Source organism: Taurulus bubalis (genome assembly GCF_910589615.1).
Source record: "Taurulus bubalis genome assembly, chromosome: 8".
Taxonomy (NCBI): domain Eukaryota; kingdom Metazoa; phylum Chordata; class Actinopteri; order Perciformes; family Cottidae; genus Taurulus; species Taurulus bubalis.
The window spans coordinates 26,535,992-26,557,492 of NC_136596.1; the positions used below are offsets into that span (position 1 = coordinate 26,535,992).

At 42.8% G+C, this 21,501-nt stretch overlaps 1 protein-coding gene across 1 annotated transcript in view; it reads right to left on the reverse strand.

Annotated features, from left to right (window-relative positions):
* Positions 1 to 13,470, reverse strand: part of loxl2b (lysyl oxidase-like 2b) — a gene marked incomplete at its 5' end in the record, with an annotated part of 30,747 nt that extends 17,277 nt beyond the window's left edge. The window contains 3 exons of the mRNA XM_079222631.1: positions 1,090 to 1,301; positions 11,476 to 11,651; positions 13,131 to 13,470. Of these exons, the coding sequence (XP_079078757.1) occupies positions 1,090 to 1,301; positions 11,476 to 11,651; positions 13,131 to 13,470 (728 nt within the window). The remainder of the gene's footprint in view (positions 1 to 1,089; positions 1,302 to 11,475; positions 11,652 to 13,130) is intronic.
* Positions 13,471 to 21,501: the final 8,031 nt, after the last annotated feature.

Sequence of the window (21,501 nt, forward strand, 5' to 3'; positions counted from 1 at the left end):
GTGTTCTATCATCAACCAATAAACCAGTAACACATACAGTATACTGCAATATGAACCTCTTAACTAGTCTCCCAAGTGTTTTCTGTACATTATACCTTTTGACATTATTCAAATAGCCCTTGTGGTTGAGGAGATATTATGTATTTAGTATGGGGATGCAAAACCATTCAGAATATTTGAGATAAATGGCTGGGGCTTAACTGGGGTTAAAAAGGTTTTAAGATGTAAAACATTTGATCCACACATTGGAACATGTACAATTAGAATGATTCCAGTGTACTTTAATCTTTTAACATCTACCTTTGGTGGTAGTGTTCCACAATGACAAGGAACGGACTATGTTTGATCATTAGTTTTTATGGATTTGTTGCCCCGCTGAACTGATGGTATGTATGGACACTATATTCGTTCAGGGTTCAGTTTCACTTCGCTGTGAATGTTGAGTTTCGGTGAACTGACATTAGGTCCCTGCAGGACATACTGTTAACCAAGGGTGAATTACCCAACATGCAAAGCAGGGAGCAGCCACAGGTTCCCAGAAATCCGACCCCATGATGCTCTACATGTTAGGGGCGAGTCCCTGATTTCTCTAACCTCCCCAGAGACATATTATCCAAAATACCCGCTGATTGACATATTTCAATTGGTCACATTGTTGCAAATGACTTGTATGACCATGACCATGTGGCCCCTCAAGAGTTAAAGGCTAAATCAGTAATACTCAACTTACACCCTACGGGCAAAATCTGGTTCGCAATCGGGTGCAGAATGTCCAATTTTCTAATTTATAAGGAAAATTGTTTTGTTTTACTTTTGATGTAAATAAGGTGTCAGATTAGATAGAGACAGATAATTACAATAATAATAATAATACAAAATTTAATAAACCAGTTAATTTGAAAATGAAGAATTTCAAAGAGAGATAAGTGTTGGCCTTTCATTTTTTATGACAATATTATGAATGTATTTACTATCTGGCCCCTGGTCATTTTCCAGCAGTGGCCCTCGAAAGTTGCGCATCTCTTCCCTACATCCTCCTCTGCTCTTTTGAGTGAGCCAGGACCCGACATGCAGCAGTGGAGTACTCACTTGTAAACTCTGGCATTGTACTTCCTCTCCCCGGGGAAGCCAAACATGCCACAGATGACTCTGCCGTTATGCTGCGTCCACTCTGTGTTACAGATCTGCTTCCATTTACCGCCGTCCTTGACCTCCACGTAGCCCTCCGTCACAGGGATCCGCTTACGGTAGGAGGACAGGATGGCTCGTATGCGCACGTCCTCCACTTGAATATCCAGGTTCTGTGGACAAAAATGAAATGTGCACATAAGTCAAGAAACTTTATTCATGGACGTGAAAATATTAAAAAAAATTTTCTACCAACAAATTGTTTCTGTTTTTCTTACCGACATATCATTTGTCCATGTACATTTATTTATGTGTAATCCATTAACAAACATGTTTTGGTCCATTTCTTTATCGTTGGCAAACTGTTCATCTCAGAAATGTATTAGTTTTGCAAAGGGGCCATGAAGGGTTTTACTTGGCCGGCTAGACAGACCTCTGTGAGCTGATGAGATATAAACAGGCTATACATCTGTGTGGAAACAGCATTTCCTGTGTGATGTAACACGCCACCAAAGACTCTGAACCCCAGGTCCACACTGCGCTGCCTGCAAATTCTTCCCCAGATTGCTAAAAATTTTTTACGGCAAATCACCTTATTAATTCTGAACACCATGACCAGCTGCCCTGCAACTGTTTTTTCCTCTAAAAAGCCGAAAGTATCAAAGGGTTTCCATGGTAACGTAACACGTTTAAGTGGAAAGCACCAGTCAGAAGAGAAAAATGAACAAAATCAGCATTATGAGAGCACGTGCAGTAGGAGGCAATTAAAGTAACTGCCTTTTTTTCCAGACGCCCTGCGTCCACATCCTCACTAACCACAGACATGAGTAGGAGGCGATGGACAGTCCCGTACTAAGAACACCAGCTAGTTTGTGTTGGAGGCTTCCTTCACTCCCAGTTGCTCAACTTCCCTGTTGAGCAACGGGCAGCCCGGGGTTAGACTAAACCCACTGCCTACTTTGAGGTCCAAGCTGGACTTGTCAATATTTTAATATTCACAATGGATGGAATTAATATATTTAATGTGAGTGAGTGGTGGTTTGTAATGATGTATCCACAGTTTATTATCAACCAACTATGCAGTTCCCCTCAGTTCGATTCGGCTTTTTTCCTTTTTTTCTTGGCACACTCCTTTATTGTTGGGTTCACTCATACTGTTTCGAGCACATTTCATGATTCTGAGGGAGAATCTGAAGATATTGACACTAAAAATGGCTTCCCACCTAAGACCCTTTTTGGGAGGGGTTTTTTGAGATATGTAAAGAACTTATTTGCATGGCCTCTATAGCATACATAAGTTTGAACACAATCGAAAATGTGAACATAAACCTCTATCTGAAACGGTATTACCCACCACTCTCCTCGAGACACATGGATCATTTTAGTGTCTGTGTTTTGATTAGGACCTTTGATCAAAACAGTTTTCCATCTTTGTTTGTAACTTTGATGGACCAAAAGAAAGAAGAGAGGGGAAAAAAGTCGAAGCAAAACTTGATCAGAGGCCTGTTAGCTCGCTGGCAGTGTGAGGCGGTCAAAAATCCACCCGGAAGCCTTTCCCCTCAGACTATATGGAGGGATTAAATACACATTTTCCCCTCCAATAGACCAAACCCACATTCTTGTGCTACGTGACAGTGCAGGCTGAGGGGAGGGAGCTCTGTCTGGCAGCAGGGGAGTCTGATGCTTTGCTCAACAGACAGACCAGTTAAGGCTCCTCTCATATACAGCCAAGAAGAACATGGAGATCAAATAATGACAAAGTAGGGTTTCCTAAATTGGCACTTGCCTCCGGGGAAGGGCAGAGGCCACAGAGAGAAAGGTACAAACCATCAGTCTTGCCACCCTCTACTATTTTCTCCCAAAGATAACCACATTAATCATTCTGGTCAGCAGCAATGAGGTCTGGACTGCTGAGGGTACGAAACTAAATAGAGGCTGAAATCATGGAACATGATAATGACTGGAAATGTGGCAATGGTGACCTTGTCTCGATTCACTGGATACACAATACATGACTCAATGGCAGACGGACGTTGTGAGATGGGTTGTTGAGGAAATCCAGACCTACTGAACATCCAACCAAACAGGACAATGACTGATGAAGATTGCTGTGGGCATGTTGGTGGTTAAACATCCAGATTGAATGTCTGATAAACAAAATACTCTACCCGCTCCCTCAGATTGACCATACATCTTGGTGAGATAAACAAAATCAATGCAAAACCCTTATCTGTGCATATAACAGAACTTATAAAAGAGTCTTAAAAACAGCTACTTTTCCCATTTATTTCGAGATCCAACTTCCTTTTCCCTTCCCCGACTTTTCAGAGATGGCAGTCCTCACGTGTACAAAAGCCATTTGACTGCAGAAAAAAAATGAATATTCTAACATGTGTGCCTTGTTTCGGCACACTCCGGGATAAGGGGCCTTCCTGAGTCTTTGCTTGTTCATATAGATGGAAAAGTCATTAGTGGGATGAGTTGGACCGGAGAGGTTAAGGGGCTTCAATCTGTTGCAACTCAGCTTCGTTTCACAGAGGCCACTTCGAGGTTGTGGTACATGTTTTTCTAATAGCAATGCTTTAAGCCTAAATTCCTCAATTTGGAAGACTAATTACACCACTACACTCATAGTCATGTAATTACAGGCAACCGGTCAGTCGGGAGCAAGTGGGGCAAAGCCTGACCTGCTACTGGGGAGGCAGAACAAGTGTGGTTTTAGTAGCGCTGTGTAACTTGGAAATTAATAGAATTCTAGATTAATGCATGACATAAAAGATCTTTGGTTGCTGCGTTTTTTTTTAATCATTAATCAAGGTCAGTGGCTGGATAGGGGTTTAAAATGTGGGGATGGCCCCATTTCCACAATGTCAAGTGCCCTCAGTGTGTTAAAACAACAATACAGTATGTTGGCCCGAAGCCTTCGGCAATGAAAACAGTTGGTACATGATTGATACCAAGTGGGGCTGACGCCTGTTGCCCTGCAGCAATTTGATTGGCTATTTGCTAAGTCTTTGAGCTTTTGTCATTGGCTTGTGACTGAAGTGAGTATTTATTTTACAGAAGATAGTTACTGCGCCGCAGTTGACAATGTGGATTATCTTCACATTGTTGGTTTGAACAACTATTCATGTTTCCTCTCACATCATAAAAGGGTTTGCTTTCCACCTTAAAAGAAACACTTTTCCATTATTATCATACTGTTGTTAGGGGCTCTGAAAAAAATGGGACCAGAGGTCCCATAACAATAATAATAAGTCCCAGATGTGTCTTTCTCACTCCCAACAAGTCACGTGGGATACAAACCACAGCATCTGAAATATCCAAATACCCTCCATAGTTATGAACTATTACTATGTAACTACAGTCATCTGTGGCTACTTGAAGAAGAGTATTATGTCATAGGTTTTAGTTACATAGTACACGTTTCCTCTTCAGTCCACTGTGGAGTCGAGACTGCGTTTGCCAGAACAAATAAAGTGCATGGAACATATGGTTCCAATAGAGTTTCTTAACAAGTACTCCAGCAGAAATCACCTCACATCGACAGCAAAATAACACATGCAGTGTAATATTTAGTTGCATGTCTCTTTCTGATAATTCTAATGAGCTGCAGCCCTTTTCAGGTATGTCTGCTGTCCACATTTTGACAAGTCTCTATCTAGTCTTCTAGAAGGGAAAACAGACCAGCTGCAAATTGAGGATACTGTGTTTTTGTAGATAGAGATTAGAGAATGCAGGATGCCGTAGTGTGCAGTTGGTCCTTTAAAATCCTTTAAAAGCAAATGTTTTTACAAAGTCGTTACCAACTGGAGCGTAAATTACAAGGACAATGATTGAATGGAAATAAACGGCTTTCATGTGGCACTCAAGCTGAAGTGACATTAAAACTTGTGAAGATTGAGGACACACTTGGTAGTGATTTCAGGGATGTGGCCGGTGGTGCTGATTGTCTCATTCTGTATTACAAAGTAAACAATCTTACTTGCAATTTGTCTGTTGACAAAGTAAATCATTATTAGACCTGACACAGTTGACAAACCTACTAAATACACAACAGCAGTTTAGACTCATTTTTGAGTAGATTACATGCAAAGTCAATGCACAGACGCGATAAATTGCAAAAAAGCAACTTTTCCAACAGGCGGCGCGAATGTCGTGTTTGACGCAGCATGAATTCGCGCAAGTTGAAATTTTCCAACTCTGGCGAAAAATTCCTGTGACGCTGACTTGCGTCAGCCGTTGCTGAATCAAACTGCTGCTGGTCCGCCTGAAGTAGCGCTGGTAGCGCTTCATTCAGACGCTGTTGTGGGACTACGGATAATATTATGAACCCAGACACCATGGAGTTTGATGTTCCGACATATGTGGAATTTACACAACAAGTATAAAGCATAACTAGTGGTTATTTCCATGGTGGATGGCGGAAACGGTAACTGTTTTTACGGAGATAAGCCACAGAGATAAGCCACGCCCCCTCTCAGGCGTGAGTAACATTCGCAATGCGTTTGGTGTGAACACAGCTTTATTGTTGAGCGAGTAAACTGACGCGGTAAACGCGGTGCAAATATTCGCAACGCTTTTGGTGTGAATATAGCATTAGTTTTAGCTTGTTAGCATGCTACCACATGTTAATTAGCAGCTCTGCAGTTGTGACTCTCGGCCGCTCTGAGTCCCTTTAACGAATACAGAGTATTCTTATGATTTTTCGCATACTAACTTTATTAATAACCCCTGTTCCACCAGCAGTCACACTAGCAGCTAAACAAAACTCTCTCAATATCCATTCACTCGCTTTTTGCACACAGACAAAAAACGATAACCACAAACTTCATCGGATAGAGTTCGCTACGTTCCCTGGTTGGTTCGGTCTATATAATGACCATGTCTATATAATTACCATGTGATATGTTTGAAAGCTCCACAAAAAACTAGTGAGTTGTCCTTGAGTTGAGATTGTTTTGTCAAAATTCTATTTCCAAAATCAAGAACTTACTTGTTAAACTGTAAGCCAACTGCACTTTTAGGACAACAAGTCCTCAAAGTGCAGCTAGTGAGCTCACATGTTAACAGATCCATCTCTATGACAACTCCATTCATGATGAAGGTTGTGGCACGATTGGAAGCTCCATAAAATGCTGGTAATTTGACGTTGAGGGCAAAAAAAAAAAATGTAATGCTAAAATACGCCAAGCACGAGTTGAAGCGTAAACACAGTGTTATTTTCTGTCAGCACATGTAACACATGTTACGCATTGTGACAGAGAAAAGAAAGGCACAGCTGTGGAGAATAGCAAAAGAACAAACTAGCAGACACCACTGCATTCCTCTTCAACAACACACTTGATTAAAGGAGACAACTCCCTTCTGCATATGGCTCGAAAAACATTAAGAGTCAGAATAGTTAGAGGCATATTTCCTCTGACGTTGATGCGTGTTTGTCTAAAACATAAAATAATCCCATTGTCCGTGAAAGCAAGCTCTGCCCGGAGTGAGATCCTCCAGTCACACTAACTTCAGATGGGGCACTTCATTTTAGAGTCTCCAGAGGCTAAACATCCGCCCGCGTTGCACTGTGGGAATGTGATGCCTGGGGGCGAAAGATTTCACATAGCGGCAGAAAACATCTCACAGCAATGTGCGAAATAATTAAACAGTTAAAACCATTTTAGGATTGTGACACAAAAGGAAGACATGTATTAATCCAGCTTCATAGTGCGAACGTGCTGACAAGGAAATGTATGGCGCCCTACCGCAAGATTTACAGAGAGGAAAGTGGAAGATTTGACCTTAAGGCCTCAGAGAGGAAAACATGACTAAAGAGAGGAAAATGGGAGCTGTAAACTCTGCTTGGGGTGATTTCATGGCTGCTTGTAATCCACTTATGAGAGGGAGAGCAGCAGAGAGAGAGAGAGGAAGGAGGGAGCATGAGAAAAGAGAAGAAAAGGAGACAGGAAGTGAAGATGAACAACGCAAATAGAGAGGAGAGTTCCAGATCTATTCCGTGTACGAGTGGGGACGCCATGGATCTCTATCAACCTCGCAAATGACACATTATCATGAACTGGTCTTTGTGCCATCTTAGAAATGTGGACAAAATGTTTGCAATATTGAGGTATCATAACCAAACATGTGGCCTGCAATAGACCAGGCAAGTCATATTTTTAGGAAATGCTTTTTGATACTGAAGCAGTTGTTGATCACACTGGTCTCAAGGAGGCAGCAGTCGATGACGGTATAAAACAATAAAATTGGTCTTTCAAAAATTGTGAATCAACGTAACCTATAGAGATCCTTGAGCATATTCCTGAATGTGCACAAAAAAATATTAGGCTGATGGGTCAAGTAGTGTGCAAGATAAACTGCGGACAGACAGACACACACACTGCCGAACGCATTATCTCCCCTCGGGTTTACGCCTTGCGAGGGAAGAATAAAAAACAAAACAATAAGCAGCGTTAGCTCTAATAATATGGCTCTAAATAAAAAGGTGTACCGTAAAAGTCGGATTGCAAGCCGCTTCTACCTCCGGTGGGTGTCGCCACTGTAGCAAGCTAGCAGGAGCGCTAGCTAGCGCTGCTGCTGCTAGCGCTGCTGCTGCTAGCGCTGCTGCTGCTAGCGCTGCTGCTGCTAGCTCCCCCCTGCTGCTGCTGCTGCTACTGCCCGCGTCGGGCCCCCTCTGCCCGAGTCGGGTGTCCCGCTACCTTCGGTGGTTGTCGGGGAGCTAGCGGAGAGCTAGCAGGAGCGCTAGCTGGCTACAGCTGGGAGCTAACGGGGACACTGACCGAAGGTAGTAGCGGCTTGTAACCCTGTTTACGGTAACCAACAATTCTTTTTGTTATCAAATTAATCGTTTTTCTTGATCTTTTTTATTATAGAAATGTTAATGCTGCTATGTTACGCAATGTTATACAGCCCAAATTACAGTCATCAAATTCTTTATTTTGTTCAATCAAAGCCTAATGATATTCACTCCATTACAACTTAAGACAAAGACAAGAAGATCGACGCTGATGAGACACCAGAGCTAGGTAACGCTCGTTCGATTGAGATTTTTAGATTGTCATAATAGTTGATTATTCATCATGCCAGCTGAACAATAAGAGAACGCTGTTTAAAAAGTTTGAAAAGTGACATATTCCTCAGTGAAAGTCAAAGCTACTAATAAACACACAAAATAAACGCACAGTCTTTATAAAGCAACCAGACCAGTGTGTGAGAAGACATTGTCAGAGTCCAACATTATGACCCATTTTCAAAAGCTTTTGATGATTTATAATTGAGGATGTTTGCACCAAAAAAAGCTACAACGATTACAATACTCAGCCCTAATTACAACTCTCCAGCCTTTCTGCACCGCTGACAGACCGTTCTATAATGCTCCCTTGTGCAGCCAGTCTCACACAAGTTAACATTTCCACATAAAGTCAAGCGACTAAGAATCTCTCTCTCTCACAGGCCGCTCCTCAGACATTTCTAACTGCTGTTTTTGTCCTTCTCTGAGGGTTGGCCTGAATAAATCAGGTTGAGAAATCTGACTGCAACGCTTTTCATATCATTTGAATAAACTAGGCGGCCTGTGGGACCAGGTGGAGACGGGGGCGCTGCCAAACATCACATTTCACAAGCCCCTGAATTTCTTCATGTTGAAATTGGTTTAAATTGGAATGTAGCGTACGTGCATGATCACAGGTCAGACCTCTGTAGCCATTTCTGCATAAACCGAAATGTTGAGGCGAGGCAGCAGACTTCCTTGAAGCATTACAGGGACGCACAAATAAACAGAGGAGAGACGGGACTGTAAATATTCCAGCACTGTGTGTCAATCTCTTGGTGTTTGCTGTGCTGAGACATGATGTGCTGAGACACGATGCTAAATATACAGTCGCTGGAAAAAACATGAGCTCCTCTGGACCACAACAGAACAAATTCACAGAACGAGATTTTAATTCTTGGAAGTTTACAGGTCGGCAACAAAAAAAAACTCGACATTTCAACAATGCGAGAAGACAAAGCAGTCATAGAGAGGGATCCGAACACACATGTCAAAGGTCAGCGACACGTGCGTGCAAGGGTTCATGTTTCACCTCCCTCCTAGCTCACCCGCTGGGTATTTCTTCTGTGGTGGACTGGCTGGCCGTTTCCCTGAGGCTACCTTCACCTGAGAAGGCAGCTGTGCCTCCACATGAGGGCCCCTAACCACACGGAGAGTCCTCATAATCCCGTGCCGTCATGGCTGCTATTAAAGGCAGAATGAGTGTGGGTGGGTTGCCAGATTACCACTTTCATTTGATAAGGCCAGGCTGTAGGCAGCGGGGCTTCTGCTGGTTGCATTTTACATGCTCAGATTCCACGTGACTTCTTTCCGTGAATGGAAAAGTCTCAGCAAAGGTTCAGCTACTATCCCTGCTTGACTTTAGATGTCTCGACCTCTCCAGTCGTGCTTGCTGGAGAATCGTAATCTTTTGCCTCTGTAAACCCGTGGGCAGGAAGCTAGCTCGATAGCCGGCTTCATAGCATTTGCTGTAATTTAATCGCAAGAAAAAAGGGATCAAAAAGGATGCCGAAATAACGACATATAATGCAGATTTGTAAAAAGTCTGAATCAATGCTTTGCTAGTTCTGGCAAACAACTTTCAAAATTCTTGTTTTGTGAATAGAGTTCGGACTAATTACGGCAAGGCTCTGCTAGCCTTGTCTGTGCTCAGCCAACACTCGAAATAGCCAAGAGCACTGCAGCGACGCTACTGTTTATACCATAGATACACATGTGGTGAACCACAGATTATGGTACAATTTGACACATACTTTTGTCTGGGGCTGTGTGGGTGCTCACAGACAGTTTATTTCCACCATGTCTGGTTCAACTAAGTCAGGACGTCAGTGGAAGGAGAATCTCCACGCTGGTAGAGCGTGAACTCACTTTAAATCTCAAGTAGAGAGAAGCTGCAGATTCATGTGACGTCACTAGACGCAACCCCTTTCACATTGTTTTCTCATTGTCATTTGATACCTTGTTATGGAGAAATAACGGTTATAGCTGCTTGCACAAACTCTTCAGTCAGAGGAGGTACATCTGACAAGCTAGATTCATGCCAACCAGAAAAACCTCTAAATCCTGACAGTTGCTTTTGGAAAAAGAAAAAAAAACACTCTGCTGAGATGTCGGCGCATGTTTTGAGTGCCTTATGAAAAATGCTTTATGAGTTTTTAAAGAAGTAGAGGAGTGGGTCGGAGAGAGAGCGAGAGAGAGACTTAGCTCTGGTTTGCTCATAACTTTGGAATGTGGATTCACGAGGCCTGCACAGCGAGCAGAGAGATAGCGTTTTGCTTTTGGTGGCAATTAGGTCGGAGCTTATTGGCTATTGGCCTTTCGAAGGGGCCGGACAGACGACTCTGACAGTTATCAGCGCAACACCCAACAATTACCAGTTTAACTTCACTTTCGCTGACACACTTTCACTGCGGGCTATTTAGAAAGGACTGTTATTAAACCCAATGGGTCCCGATGGGTTAATGGCTTTAAGTGTACAGAGCAGTGTCCAGTCAAAACCTCGGTAAGATTTATTACTTAAAAGTATTCGGAGTGCTACCGGTCCTGCGTTAACAATTGTATACCGTTTTCTGAAAATATCTGTCAAGTCTGAAAGGAAAACCTGAGTGATGCCATTAGGGTTATCTAGGCCTGTGTTGCAAACTGGGCTCTGGTTTACTGTGGTAGAAAAGTCACTATTAAGTCGTAGCATGGTAAACTTAGCATCCATCCTAGACCTTCCACAGCTTTTTCCTTTTGTAAATTCAGTTTTCATCTGTCCGTCACAACTAATATGAAAGGGAGAGCACAATTCGACAATACATTGTAAAGTTGATGAGATGCATGATAAATGTTAATTAATTTGGGCTTCAACAGTAAAATAAGTTCGTAAATCGTCACTGATAACGGCCTGTGAGGGAAAACCTTCTTGATAAATAGTGCAGTGATGCCACTGTGTCCAGCTGTGTCACTGCTCTCTGTTGTGCTAAATATAGTAGGATTGTGACTTCTTCCACAACGACCCTGCCTGAAACAGACATAACTGAGATGCATGTACAGTAACAGACTCCCCCTGAAACACAACCCCGTTCCCAAAACAGAGGAAGGCAGTAATATTGCAAATTCCAAGTATGAACAGGGTTTTTGAGACTAAAGGTGGAATGCATGATTTACATTCCATATAAATAACGTTTACAAGGAGATGTCCTTTGGGCAGACAGTAAATGGAAATGAAGAACAACAGAAGTTGACAGAAGGTCGACAAAGCCTAAATGAAAGAGAAGTGCTGGATGGAGTGAGTGAGATGAGTTTACCTCTACATGGTTGGGCAGGGTGTTGACAAACTTGAACCCCGGGATTCTCTTGTCGCTGCACACCACGCCCACGTCTTCACTGTGCTTGCAGTCTGAAACGCCGATTCCATTGGAAGGACACAGCGCTAAAGTCTTTTCTTTGCCTGTGCAGTGGAGATTGTCGAACCAGATGGGTCCTGAAGAGACAAGAGAGACATTCGTCAGTGCTTTCAATGGGAGGAATGTTATCCCTTTCGTAGTGGAAACAACAGAAGGATGGATTTATTTTGAAGGCAAACCTGGTTTCTCCAAAAGTGATTTACCATGATGCAGTTTCCAATGCACAGTGGTACAAATGAGTCATGCATTGAAAGATGATGCACATGGGTTCCGTCAATGTACAGCATGCTCACTCAGTATTGGCCTTGTGTGAAAAATTAAATACATTTTTATCGTGAGGACTATGATGATGTTTGTACATATCATCTTGCAGTCCACTCCCATCAAATAGGGAAGCTTTGTCAGTGGTTAATCATCAAACGATGAAGCTCTACAAGGCCAACGTTATGGTGGGAGAAAAAGAGGACGGGAAACCAAAAAGGTCAATATGGACTTATTTTAACTTATGACGTCTCTTACATGAGATACAACACAAACACAGGACTTTTCCCAGGTGACCGGCATACACACATTACAGAATGTTTACTACGTTGTTTACATAACAGAGCTTATGCAACGTAGCCTACTTAACTATACATAATGAACATAGTTATTTGAATTCAAACTACTATCTTTTCATAAAGCTAACCAAGTAGTTGTGTTGACGAAACAAACAAACTTTAATGCAAATTTTATTTTGAAAATGCATGCATCTAAAGAGAGTATAATAAATGACTAAACTGCCGTCAGACAGGTATGTCGAGCGAACATGTTGCATAGGGGCTGGGTGCCAAAAATTCATATCACGGTATTTTGTAAGATTCTGGCGGTTTCACGTTATATCCTGGTATTTTATTTGAGTAAACACATTCATTCATTGACGCCGAAAAGGACCGCCAGCCAACGTCCGTTCTGCCTCTTCCTGTTTTTTTCACCTACATTCCCCTGGGTCCTAAATCCCTCCATGTTCAGCTTCTCATCACCCTCTATGTACCAACGTACATTTATAACAAATACCACACAGTAATCAGCGTTGCATAAGCATCTAACCAATTTATATTGGTGCATCTCTGGTCTCTCGTTCCTCCCGCATCGCTCTTTTCCGTTTTTTTATGTAGCGACGGAGCTTCTTCTTGTTGTGATAGTGGGCGAGCTCTACCCAGCATGCAGTTCGGCAGTGTAATTTTATAAATGTACAATTATTACTGTTACAAATTGTTTATGTGTCACAAACTGTTGTGTCGTGGTGTTTTACCCTGTTAAAGAGCGTTAGTTGTGGGTTATTAATTGTTGTTATAAAGTTATAACCATGACTCCATCTCAATACACGTAAGACAAGCAGCTCTGACAGCGGCGCCCTCAGCGGTGAGCTGTAAACATTACATTTTGCTGCCTGCCCAAGAGCGACAACAGTTGTTACGGCTATGACGGTATATGAAAAATGTATACCGTATGGACATTTGAACCGGTATGCCGCCCAGGCAGACATTGACTAAGCAGTGCTTTCCTTTACCGACCTTGTCCTTTCCCATATTTTGAGGATGGGGACCATGAGATGGCCTCCAGGTAGCCCAGCTCCCTGCACACCACCTGAGCGGTGTGGATAGTGAAGTCGTCGTCACAGACAGTGCCCCATTCGGCGTTGTAGAAAACCTCCACGCGACCCTCGTTGTGTTTCCTCTTATCTCCCCCCAATCGGAGCTGGATCCTGGGCGTGTCCGGCGTCAGCTGGGGGGCGGTGTAATGCTCCTGCTCGGGGTCAGGGAAGCCCGGCGGGTAGCCCAGGTGTTCGTACTGGGCGAGAGACAGCTCTAGTAGCACCAGCAGAATGATGGCGCAGCACTGGATGGTCGGCATTTTGGCTGGGACTGATGAAAAGACAAAAAGAGAGAAGCCTTCTTTAAATTCAGATGGTTCTTCAACAATAGTTTATTAGAGAGGAATCAGACTGAAGAATACTTATGGAAAAAGTCTCTTTACCAATTTGACAGTCTAAGAACCCCTAATAATGTCATCAGGGTAATCTCGACTTGGGCTGGCAGACTACTGATGTGTAACAGGAAGCCTGTGTTACAAACGGGAGACATTGAGTTTAGGACCGGGCATTTGCAGGCAGGGACCAAAGTATACCATCAAGTGCATGTTCCCTGCTCTTGTATTTGGAAGTCCTCCAAATTCATGAAAGTGCAATTTGAAATTGGTGAACAGCTCACCATGTTGTTGTTTAACTTGGAATATGAAAGCTGCACTAATCAATATTTTCATACTGTCAACAGATTCAATGTCTATATGACTTCGCTGATCCCGTTTTAGTGTCTTTTTAATGTCACTTTAACATACACTTACATTACCGTTATCTGTTTGTCTGAGCACTTTATCTTATACTTGATTTAATATCATTGCACTGTTGTTGTCGTTGATTGTTGTTTGTCTCGTCTAATGTCTCATGTCTAATGTCTAATGTATGCACCTTCCGCCTAGAAAAATTACTCGTTTGTGTAAACATTCCTGGCAAATAAACGATTTCTGATTCTGATTCTGATTCTGCTCATTGCTTTGGTTTTAGAGCCGGTAAATGTATGTTTTGGTCTCGGACATATTTCCCAACAGCCTGCAGGCAGCTGTTTTTAATGAAAGGCTCCGATAAACCTACTGTATGCTTCTTGCCTTGCGCCAAACAGCAGACGAAGTTAGCAACTAGCATTTAGAATCCCAAAAGCAGGATATTTCCTGCAGGAGTTGGTGGAGACCACAGAGCTAAAAGGACAGTGAATGTGAACGGAAACAACTCCAAGTTGCTTATGTCGCAAGGGTAAAAAATAAACTTTTCTGTATTGATTCTTATTGGAAAATGAGCTAGTTGGTTGTAAAAATCCAGTCGTTTTGCTAAGATGTTTGGACAACTGCTGCCAGTTTAGCTTCAGTCACTGACACAAAGTGGTTAAAAAATCTGTCTTTTATTGTTATTTTTGAGAATGAATACATGTGATCACTTATTTTTAAAATTGTACGGTATTCTTTTTAAATATATTTAAGACTGCATATTCTGAAAATTATTGGTTATTATGTCCTATGCAGCATTATGAGAATTATGGTTATGATTATGATAGAGGACATTTTCCTCTTTACAACAGCAAATGGAATGTTTTTTAGAAGTTGCTATGTCTTACATTATTATTGTGATGGATCAATAGATGGAATAAAGTGTTGAAATATGAATGTATGTGAAACAGTTGCACAACTATTCAAATGACTGTGTGAAGGGCTAATCATCCGATAGTTTTCTTCGCGATGAGTTCAGAAAATGAGTCCAAGAATAGCTGACTCCAGCCTGTAGCCGAGCTGCAGGGTGATGTAATGCCAACCTCCCACAGAAAAGCACTGGATGCATGCTAGGCCCCTGCGTCTATAGCCAATCAAAGCCAGGCTGATATAACCCCAAGCTCATGGTCGACCAAAACGTGACACAGAACCCAACGGAAACCTCCACAGACTCATCAACAGCTGTGCTCACGACGCATGAAAGGTGTCGTGTCACGAGCTCCACACCGTGTGTACATATCTGGAGAGGAGACAGAAGATCCTTCAGCTGCAGCGCTTCTACTTTCCTCATAGTAACGTGGCAGTGGTTACACAAGCTAGAAACAGCACACACACACACACACACACACACACACACACACACACACACACACACACACATTGCAGAATGAACAGATGGAACCGAGCCCACAGCCTTCGTCTGCTAACAGCAATATTGCCATTAGAGAAAACATGGGCAGTAATCATATAAACTGAGGTCCAATGCAGGTGATGCTTATGGAACCAAACTTCCTTTCCAGACAAGCTAATGTTTGGTTGTAAACGACTTCATGCCAAAATAAAAAAATAGAATGGACATGATTTTTCTTGGTGTGAAAGAGTTGACTAGAAGAAAGGACGAGGCTGCATCCACTTAGCAACATCTGATCCAAACAGAGAAAGGTATCCAGGATGTGGGCTCCCTGTTGCTTTCAGCACTCAACACAACCTCAAGATCTTCCTGATCCACAGACCTGGAAATGTGAAACCTCTGCTGCCTTTCTCTGAAGGAACACTGACCAGATGTTTTTGGTGGGAAAATACATTGTTCTCGTGAGGATATTTTTGAAACAAAATGCTATAGAAATGTCTTAATGTCAGAGGCTTCGTGGCGTATGGAAGGCCAGCACTGCTTCCAGCTTTGTGGAAGTCAGAAACATGAGTCCCTGCTGGTTACAAAGGTCAACATGTCAGTTCATGACAGTGTCCATGCTCCTCTCCTGCAGCCTCTGAAGCACTCTCTGAGCTTCACTGTGGGCACACAGGACACTCAGGGATGAGATGTCAAGACCAAAAAGGTTTGGAAGTCCTTCAACAGACATTCTTTTTTTGTTGTTTAAGCATTAGATCAACACAAACAGTGTTAATTCATATGTGAATATATTGTATCATGATGCATTATTTTACAGTCATAGAGATTATTTCCATTATCGCTTAACATGTTGATTACTTTTTCATAATAGTCTATTCATCGTTTAGTCAATTAAATTAAATTAAAAAGCTATTTCAAAATGCCAGAGGTGATGGGGACAACTTCAGAAGTTGAAACAACAGAAAACCCAAATGGATATAATTCATGATCCGAAACTGAGAAAAGCTGAAATTACAGATACTGAAAACACAGCAAGTCTTTGTTATGTTTGCTTGATGACTGACTTAAACAATTAATATCAAAACTGCTCACAATGAATCTTCTGACAATCGACTAATTGGTTAATTGACTAGAAGCTACTACTGAATGTAATGCACGAGGTATAAACTACCGACACGTTCACATGTAACGGAAATAAAATCTGTTTCTAAGATTCTATCAGACTTCATAAAGACAGGCCACACTTTGATAACCACTACAAGTCTCTCTCTCACACACACACACACACACACACACACACACACACACACACACACACACACACACACACACACACACACACACACACACACACACACACACACAGGCTTTAAGCTGAGAGTTAGATATTTGAGGTTCCTCTCACATGTGTGTGTGTCTCGGTGAACTTACTGTCCGTGTCCCTCCTCGGGCTGCGTTCAGGAGACTCCTTAAAGTCCGCTGCTTCTCCACCTCCTCTCGAAACTTTCACTCTTTCTCCCGAAGAGCTGCCGCGGAGCGCAGCAGCGGTGGCCCCGCCCAGTGACGCCCACCCTTAAGCGATGACCTCACCGCAGATGGCCCGGGACGTGGAAACAGCGGGTCCGACCCCCTGAACGCAGCTCCGAGGGCGCACAGTGCTGCCTTCAAAGGCCGTCGTAAACAGTGTTCTCAACGGCGAGGTGGTTGTTAAACAACCGTGAAGAGCATTTCATTTAATGGAACAATACCAGGCTGTACACCAGAATGTGATCCCAGTAGTAGATTCACTCTCACACACACACACACACACACACACACACACACACACACACACACACACACACACACACACACGTGCGTGTAGAACTACATAAATAATACTATTCATGTATTCACTTGAAACAAAATGTTACCCTTCAGAAACGTTACACACATGAATATTTTTCATGTATAATAGGTTTTAGCAGATAGTAACAATGGATTATATGACTACTGGTCAGTTTATGTGAATGGGTCGATGACCACGATGTTAAAAAAAGTGAAATGTTGGCAATATTGTGTAATAGGTCTTATCCCGTTGCCTATACTCTTGTAAATAAGTGTAAGACACAAAACGCAAGATAAACAAAGTCAAAGATGAATTTGGCTGATTGTTTGATTTGTTTATTTAAATTTGATACAGCGATTGTTAAAATATTGTGATAATTAGTATGTACTGGAAATCTGATCTTACTTTAGATGTTGTGATAACATCATCACAGTGAAATCTTTTGCCCACGATAATGGTGTATATGAAATGAAACAAAAGAACAAATAATATTGCAATGATTTGATTATATACCCCACGAGAGCATTACGCTCACTGAATGCAGGGTTACTTGTGGTTCCCAGAGTGTTAAAAAGTAGGTTGGGGGCTAGAGCTTTCAGTTATCGGGCTCCTCTTCTGTGGAATCAGCTTCCACTTTCAGTTCGGGGGGCAGGCATGGTCACCTCATTTAAAAGTAGACTTAAGACTTTCCTCTTTGATGGCGCTTATAGTTAGGGCTGTTTCAGGCTTATAGTTAGGGCTGGCTCAGGTTTGCTCTGGTCCAGCCCCTAGATATGCTGCTATAGGCCTAGACTGCTGGGGGACATCTTAGGATACACTGAGCTCCTCCTTTCCTTCTCTTCCTCTTTTTGCTCCTCCTCTTCACCTCTTCTTTCTCTCCTTCTGGATAAATGATTGTCTCTTCAATGCATACTACTAACTCTACTTTCTTTTTCCATGGATTCGTGGCTGCCTGGAACCAGGGGGAGGACCCCGGTCCTAAAGCCCGTAAAGCCCTCCGAGGCAAACTTGTATTTGTGATGTTGGGCTATACAAAATAAACTGAATTGAATTGAATTGAATTATCCGTTACATTTATGTTTCATCAATCTACAATGCGAAAAAAAACTAAGTTGGATTTTACTTTAAACTGTTTCACTGCATTGCAATAAAATGCTGACTATGCTTTAATTGTCAAGCTCTTTTAGCTGTAACCAAATGGCTGGAAGGTAATAAACTAATTATTGTGAGTTGTTATCTTTGCTTCGTTTAAGAAATTAAAGTCACTGCTCTAAAAAAGTCAATCAAGCGTAATTAGGAAAATGTACTGCTTGAAGTATTATACATGTGGTGCAATAATCACTAGATAGTAACATTGATAACAAAGTGTCTACATATATGTCACATTGCTGCAGGTATTCTATCATTTTTTTACCACCCTCGTTTGACCTCAACTATATTTCCCAAAGTACATGGAGGTAACTTTGACCTGCCACTCATCTCTTCTTCTCTTCCCGTGTGACCTAACAGGCATCACAAGAGTGAAGCGTCCTGGAAGAGTTGAACCGCACCACTGGACTCTGCTCTGCTGCCACCTGGTGGGACAGTTCCCTCTCCAACGAAAACCAAGATGTGATATGACACAATAAAGCTGGATACTGTAAAACAATCACAAGGTTGTTTTGCCATATCTGTGTCCTCCAAAATGCTCATTGGAGTGTCTTGAACTAACATTTCTCATGAACGGTTCAGCCATGAGAGGCTTTGTTGTGTGACTCCTCAAACACCCACCGTGTCTTTCATGGTGTAGGTTCTACCATCTGTAGCGTCCGTTGTGGCGTTTGTGGCATCTGCTGCTCACACTTTCACTTTCAGCCTCAGCGGCATCAGTGGAGAGAGTACTGCTGATTTCATTTCTGAGACAAAGACAGTGACTCCATCGTGGTTAGCGGTGCATGAACTCACTCATGTGTGTGTGTGTGTGTGTGTATATATATATACACACTGCATTTATTGTCTGAAATAACCTTTTATCAAGCGTCATCATGAGTTCAGAATGGTTATGCATCCAATACTTCGATGTCCTGAATCTCCACTCAATGGTGTCCTGCTGTGACCTGGTCTCACGCCTGTCAGAGAGACATCTCATGTGTTTTCGGCGGTTTCACTCATACAAATATAAGTTGAGTCCTTTGTTGTAAACACACGCTCCAGACTTCCCTCACACACACGCTAAAGACATACCCCACACGCTAAAGACTTCCCTCACACACGCTAAAGACTTCCCTCACACGCTAAAGACTTCCCTCACACACGCTAAAGACTTACCCCACACGCTAAAGACTTCCCTCACACACACGCTAAAGACTTCCCCCACACACGCTAAAGACTTACCCCACACGCTAAAGACTTCCCTCACACACGCTAAAGACTTCTATCACACACACGCTAAAGACTTCCCTCACACATGCTAAAGACTTCCCTCACACACACGCTAAAGACTTCCCTCACACACACGCTAAAGACTTCCCACACACGCTAAAGACTTCCCTCACACACGCTAAAGACTTCCCTCACACACGCTAAAGACTTCTATCACACACACGCTAAAGACTTCCCTCACACACTGTAGACTTCCCTCACACACGCTAAAGACTTCCCTCACACACACGCTAAAGACTTCCCTCACACACACGCTAAAGACTTCCCTCACACACGCTAAAGACTTCCCTCACACACACGCTAAAGACTTCCCTCACACACACTAAAGACTTCCCTCACACATGCTAAAGACTTCCCTCACACATGCTAAAGACTTCCCTCACACACGCTAAAGACTTCCCTCACACACACGCTAAAGACTTCCCTCACACACTGTAGACTTCCCTCACACACGCTAAAGACTTCCCTCACACACACGCTAAAGACTTCCCTCACACACACGCTAAAGACTTCCCTCACACACTGTAGACTTCCCTCACACACGCTAAAGACTTCCCTCACACACACGCTAAAGACTTCCCTCACACACACGCTAAAGACTTCCCTCACACACACGCTAAAGACTTCCCTCACACACACTAAAGACTTCCCTCACACACGCTAAAGTCTTCCCTCACACGCTAAAGACTTCCCTCACACACGCTAAAGACTTCCCTCACACACGCTAAAGACTTCCCTCTCACACTGTAGACTTCCCTCACACACGCTAAAGACTTCCCTCACACACACGCTAAAGACTTCCCTCACACACGCTAAAGACTTCCCTCACACACACGCTAAAGACTTCCCTCACACACACTAAAGACTTCCCTCACACACGCTAAAGTCTTCCCTCACACGCTAAAGACTTCCCTCACACACGCTAAAGACTTCCCTCACACACACGCTAAAGACTTCCCTCACACACGCTAAAGACTTCCCTCACACACACGCTAAAGACTTCCCTCACACACACTAAAGACTTCCCTCACACACGCTAAAGTCTTCCCTCACACGCTAAAGACTTCCCTCACACACGCTAAAGACTTCTATCACACACATGCTAAAGACTTCCCTCACACGCTAAAGACTTCCCACACACGCTAAAGACTTCCCTCACACACGCTAAAGACTTCCCTCACACACGCTAAAGACTTCCCTCACACACACGCTAAAGACTTCCCTCACACACTGTAGACTTCCCTCACACACGCTAAAGACTTCCCTCACACACACGCTAAAGACTTCCCTCACACACGCTAAAGACTTCCCTCACACACACGCTAAAGACTTCCCTCACACACACGCTAAAGACTTCCCTCACACACACTAAAGACTTCCCTCACACACACGCTAAAGACTTCCCTCACACACACGCTAAAGACTTCCCTCACACACGCTAAAGACTTCCCTCACACATGCTAAAGACTTCCCTCCGGACAGCCTCCATGTTTGTCTCTGAATTTCCAGATTTGTGTCAGACTTCTCATTACAGTGTTATTGCCAACTTTGAAACAAATAAGAATTGATATATGCAAACAAAAAAAAGCATGTCATCATTCAGTATTCATTTTGTTTGAGTCAGATAAAGTCCTCTTCATGGTGCGTCTGGGGCAGCGGTGTCATTTTCCTCTTCATCTGTCCTTTGGATGTTGTAACCATTTAATTCTTAAATAAACGACGGAGCAGGCTTTCTTTCTTTTTTAACATCCTGTAAGGTGTTTTTGTCATAAATAACCGTCTAATGACATTTGTTAGGGTTTCAGGTTCAGAACTTGGGCCAGCTGGAGTGCACTTGTTAGGTCTTTTTTCAGACCACTAGCTCGCTTATCACAAGTTTGGGAATCAGAGTGCTAATTGAAGCCCCAAAATGCTTCACAGTTCACCTTTAACGGGCAGCAAATCCGTTCATCCGTTTTCATCCGCT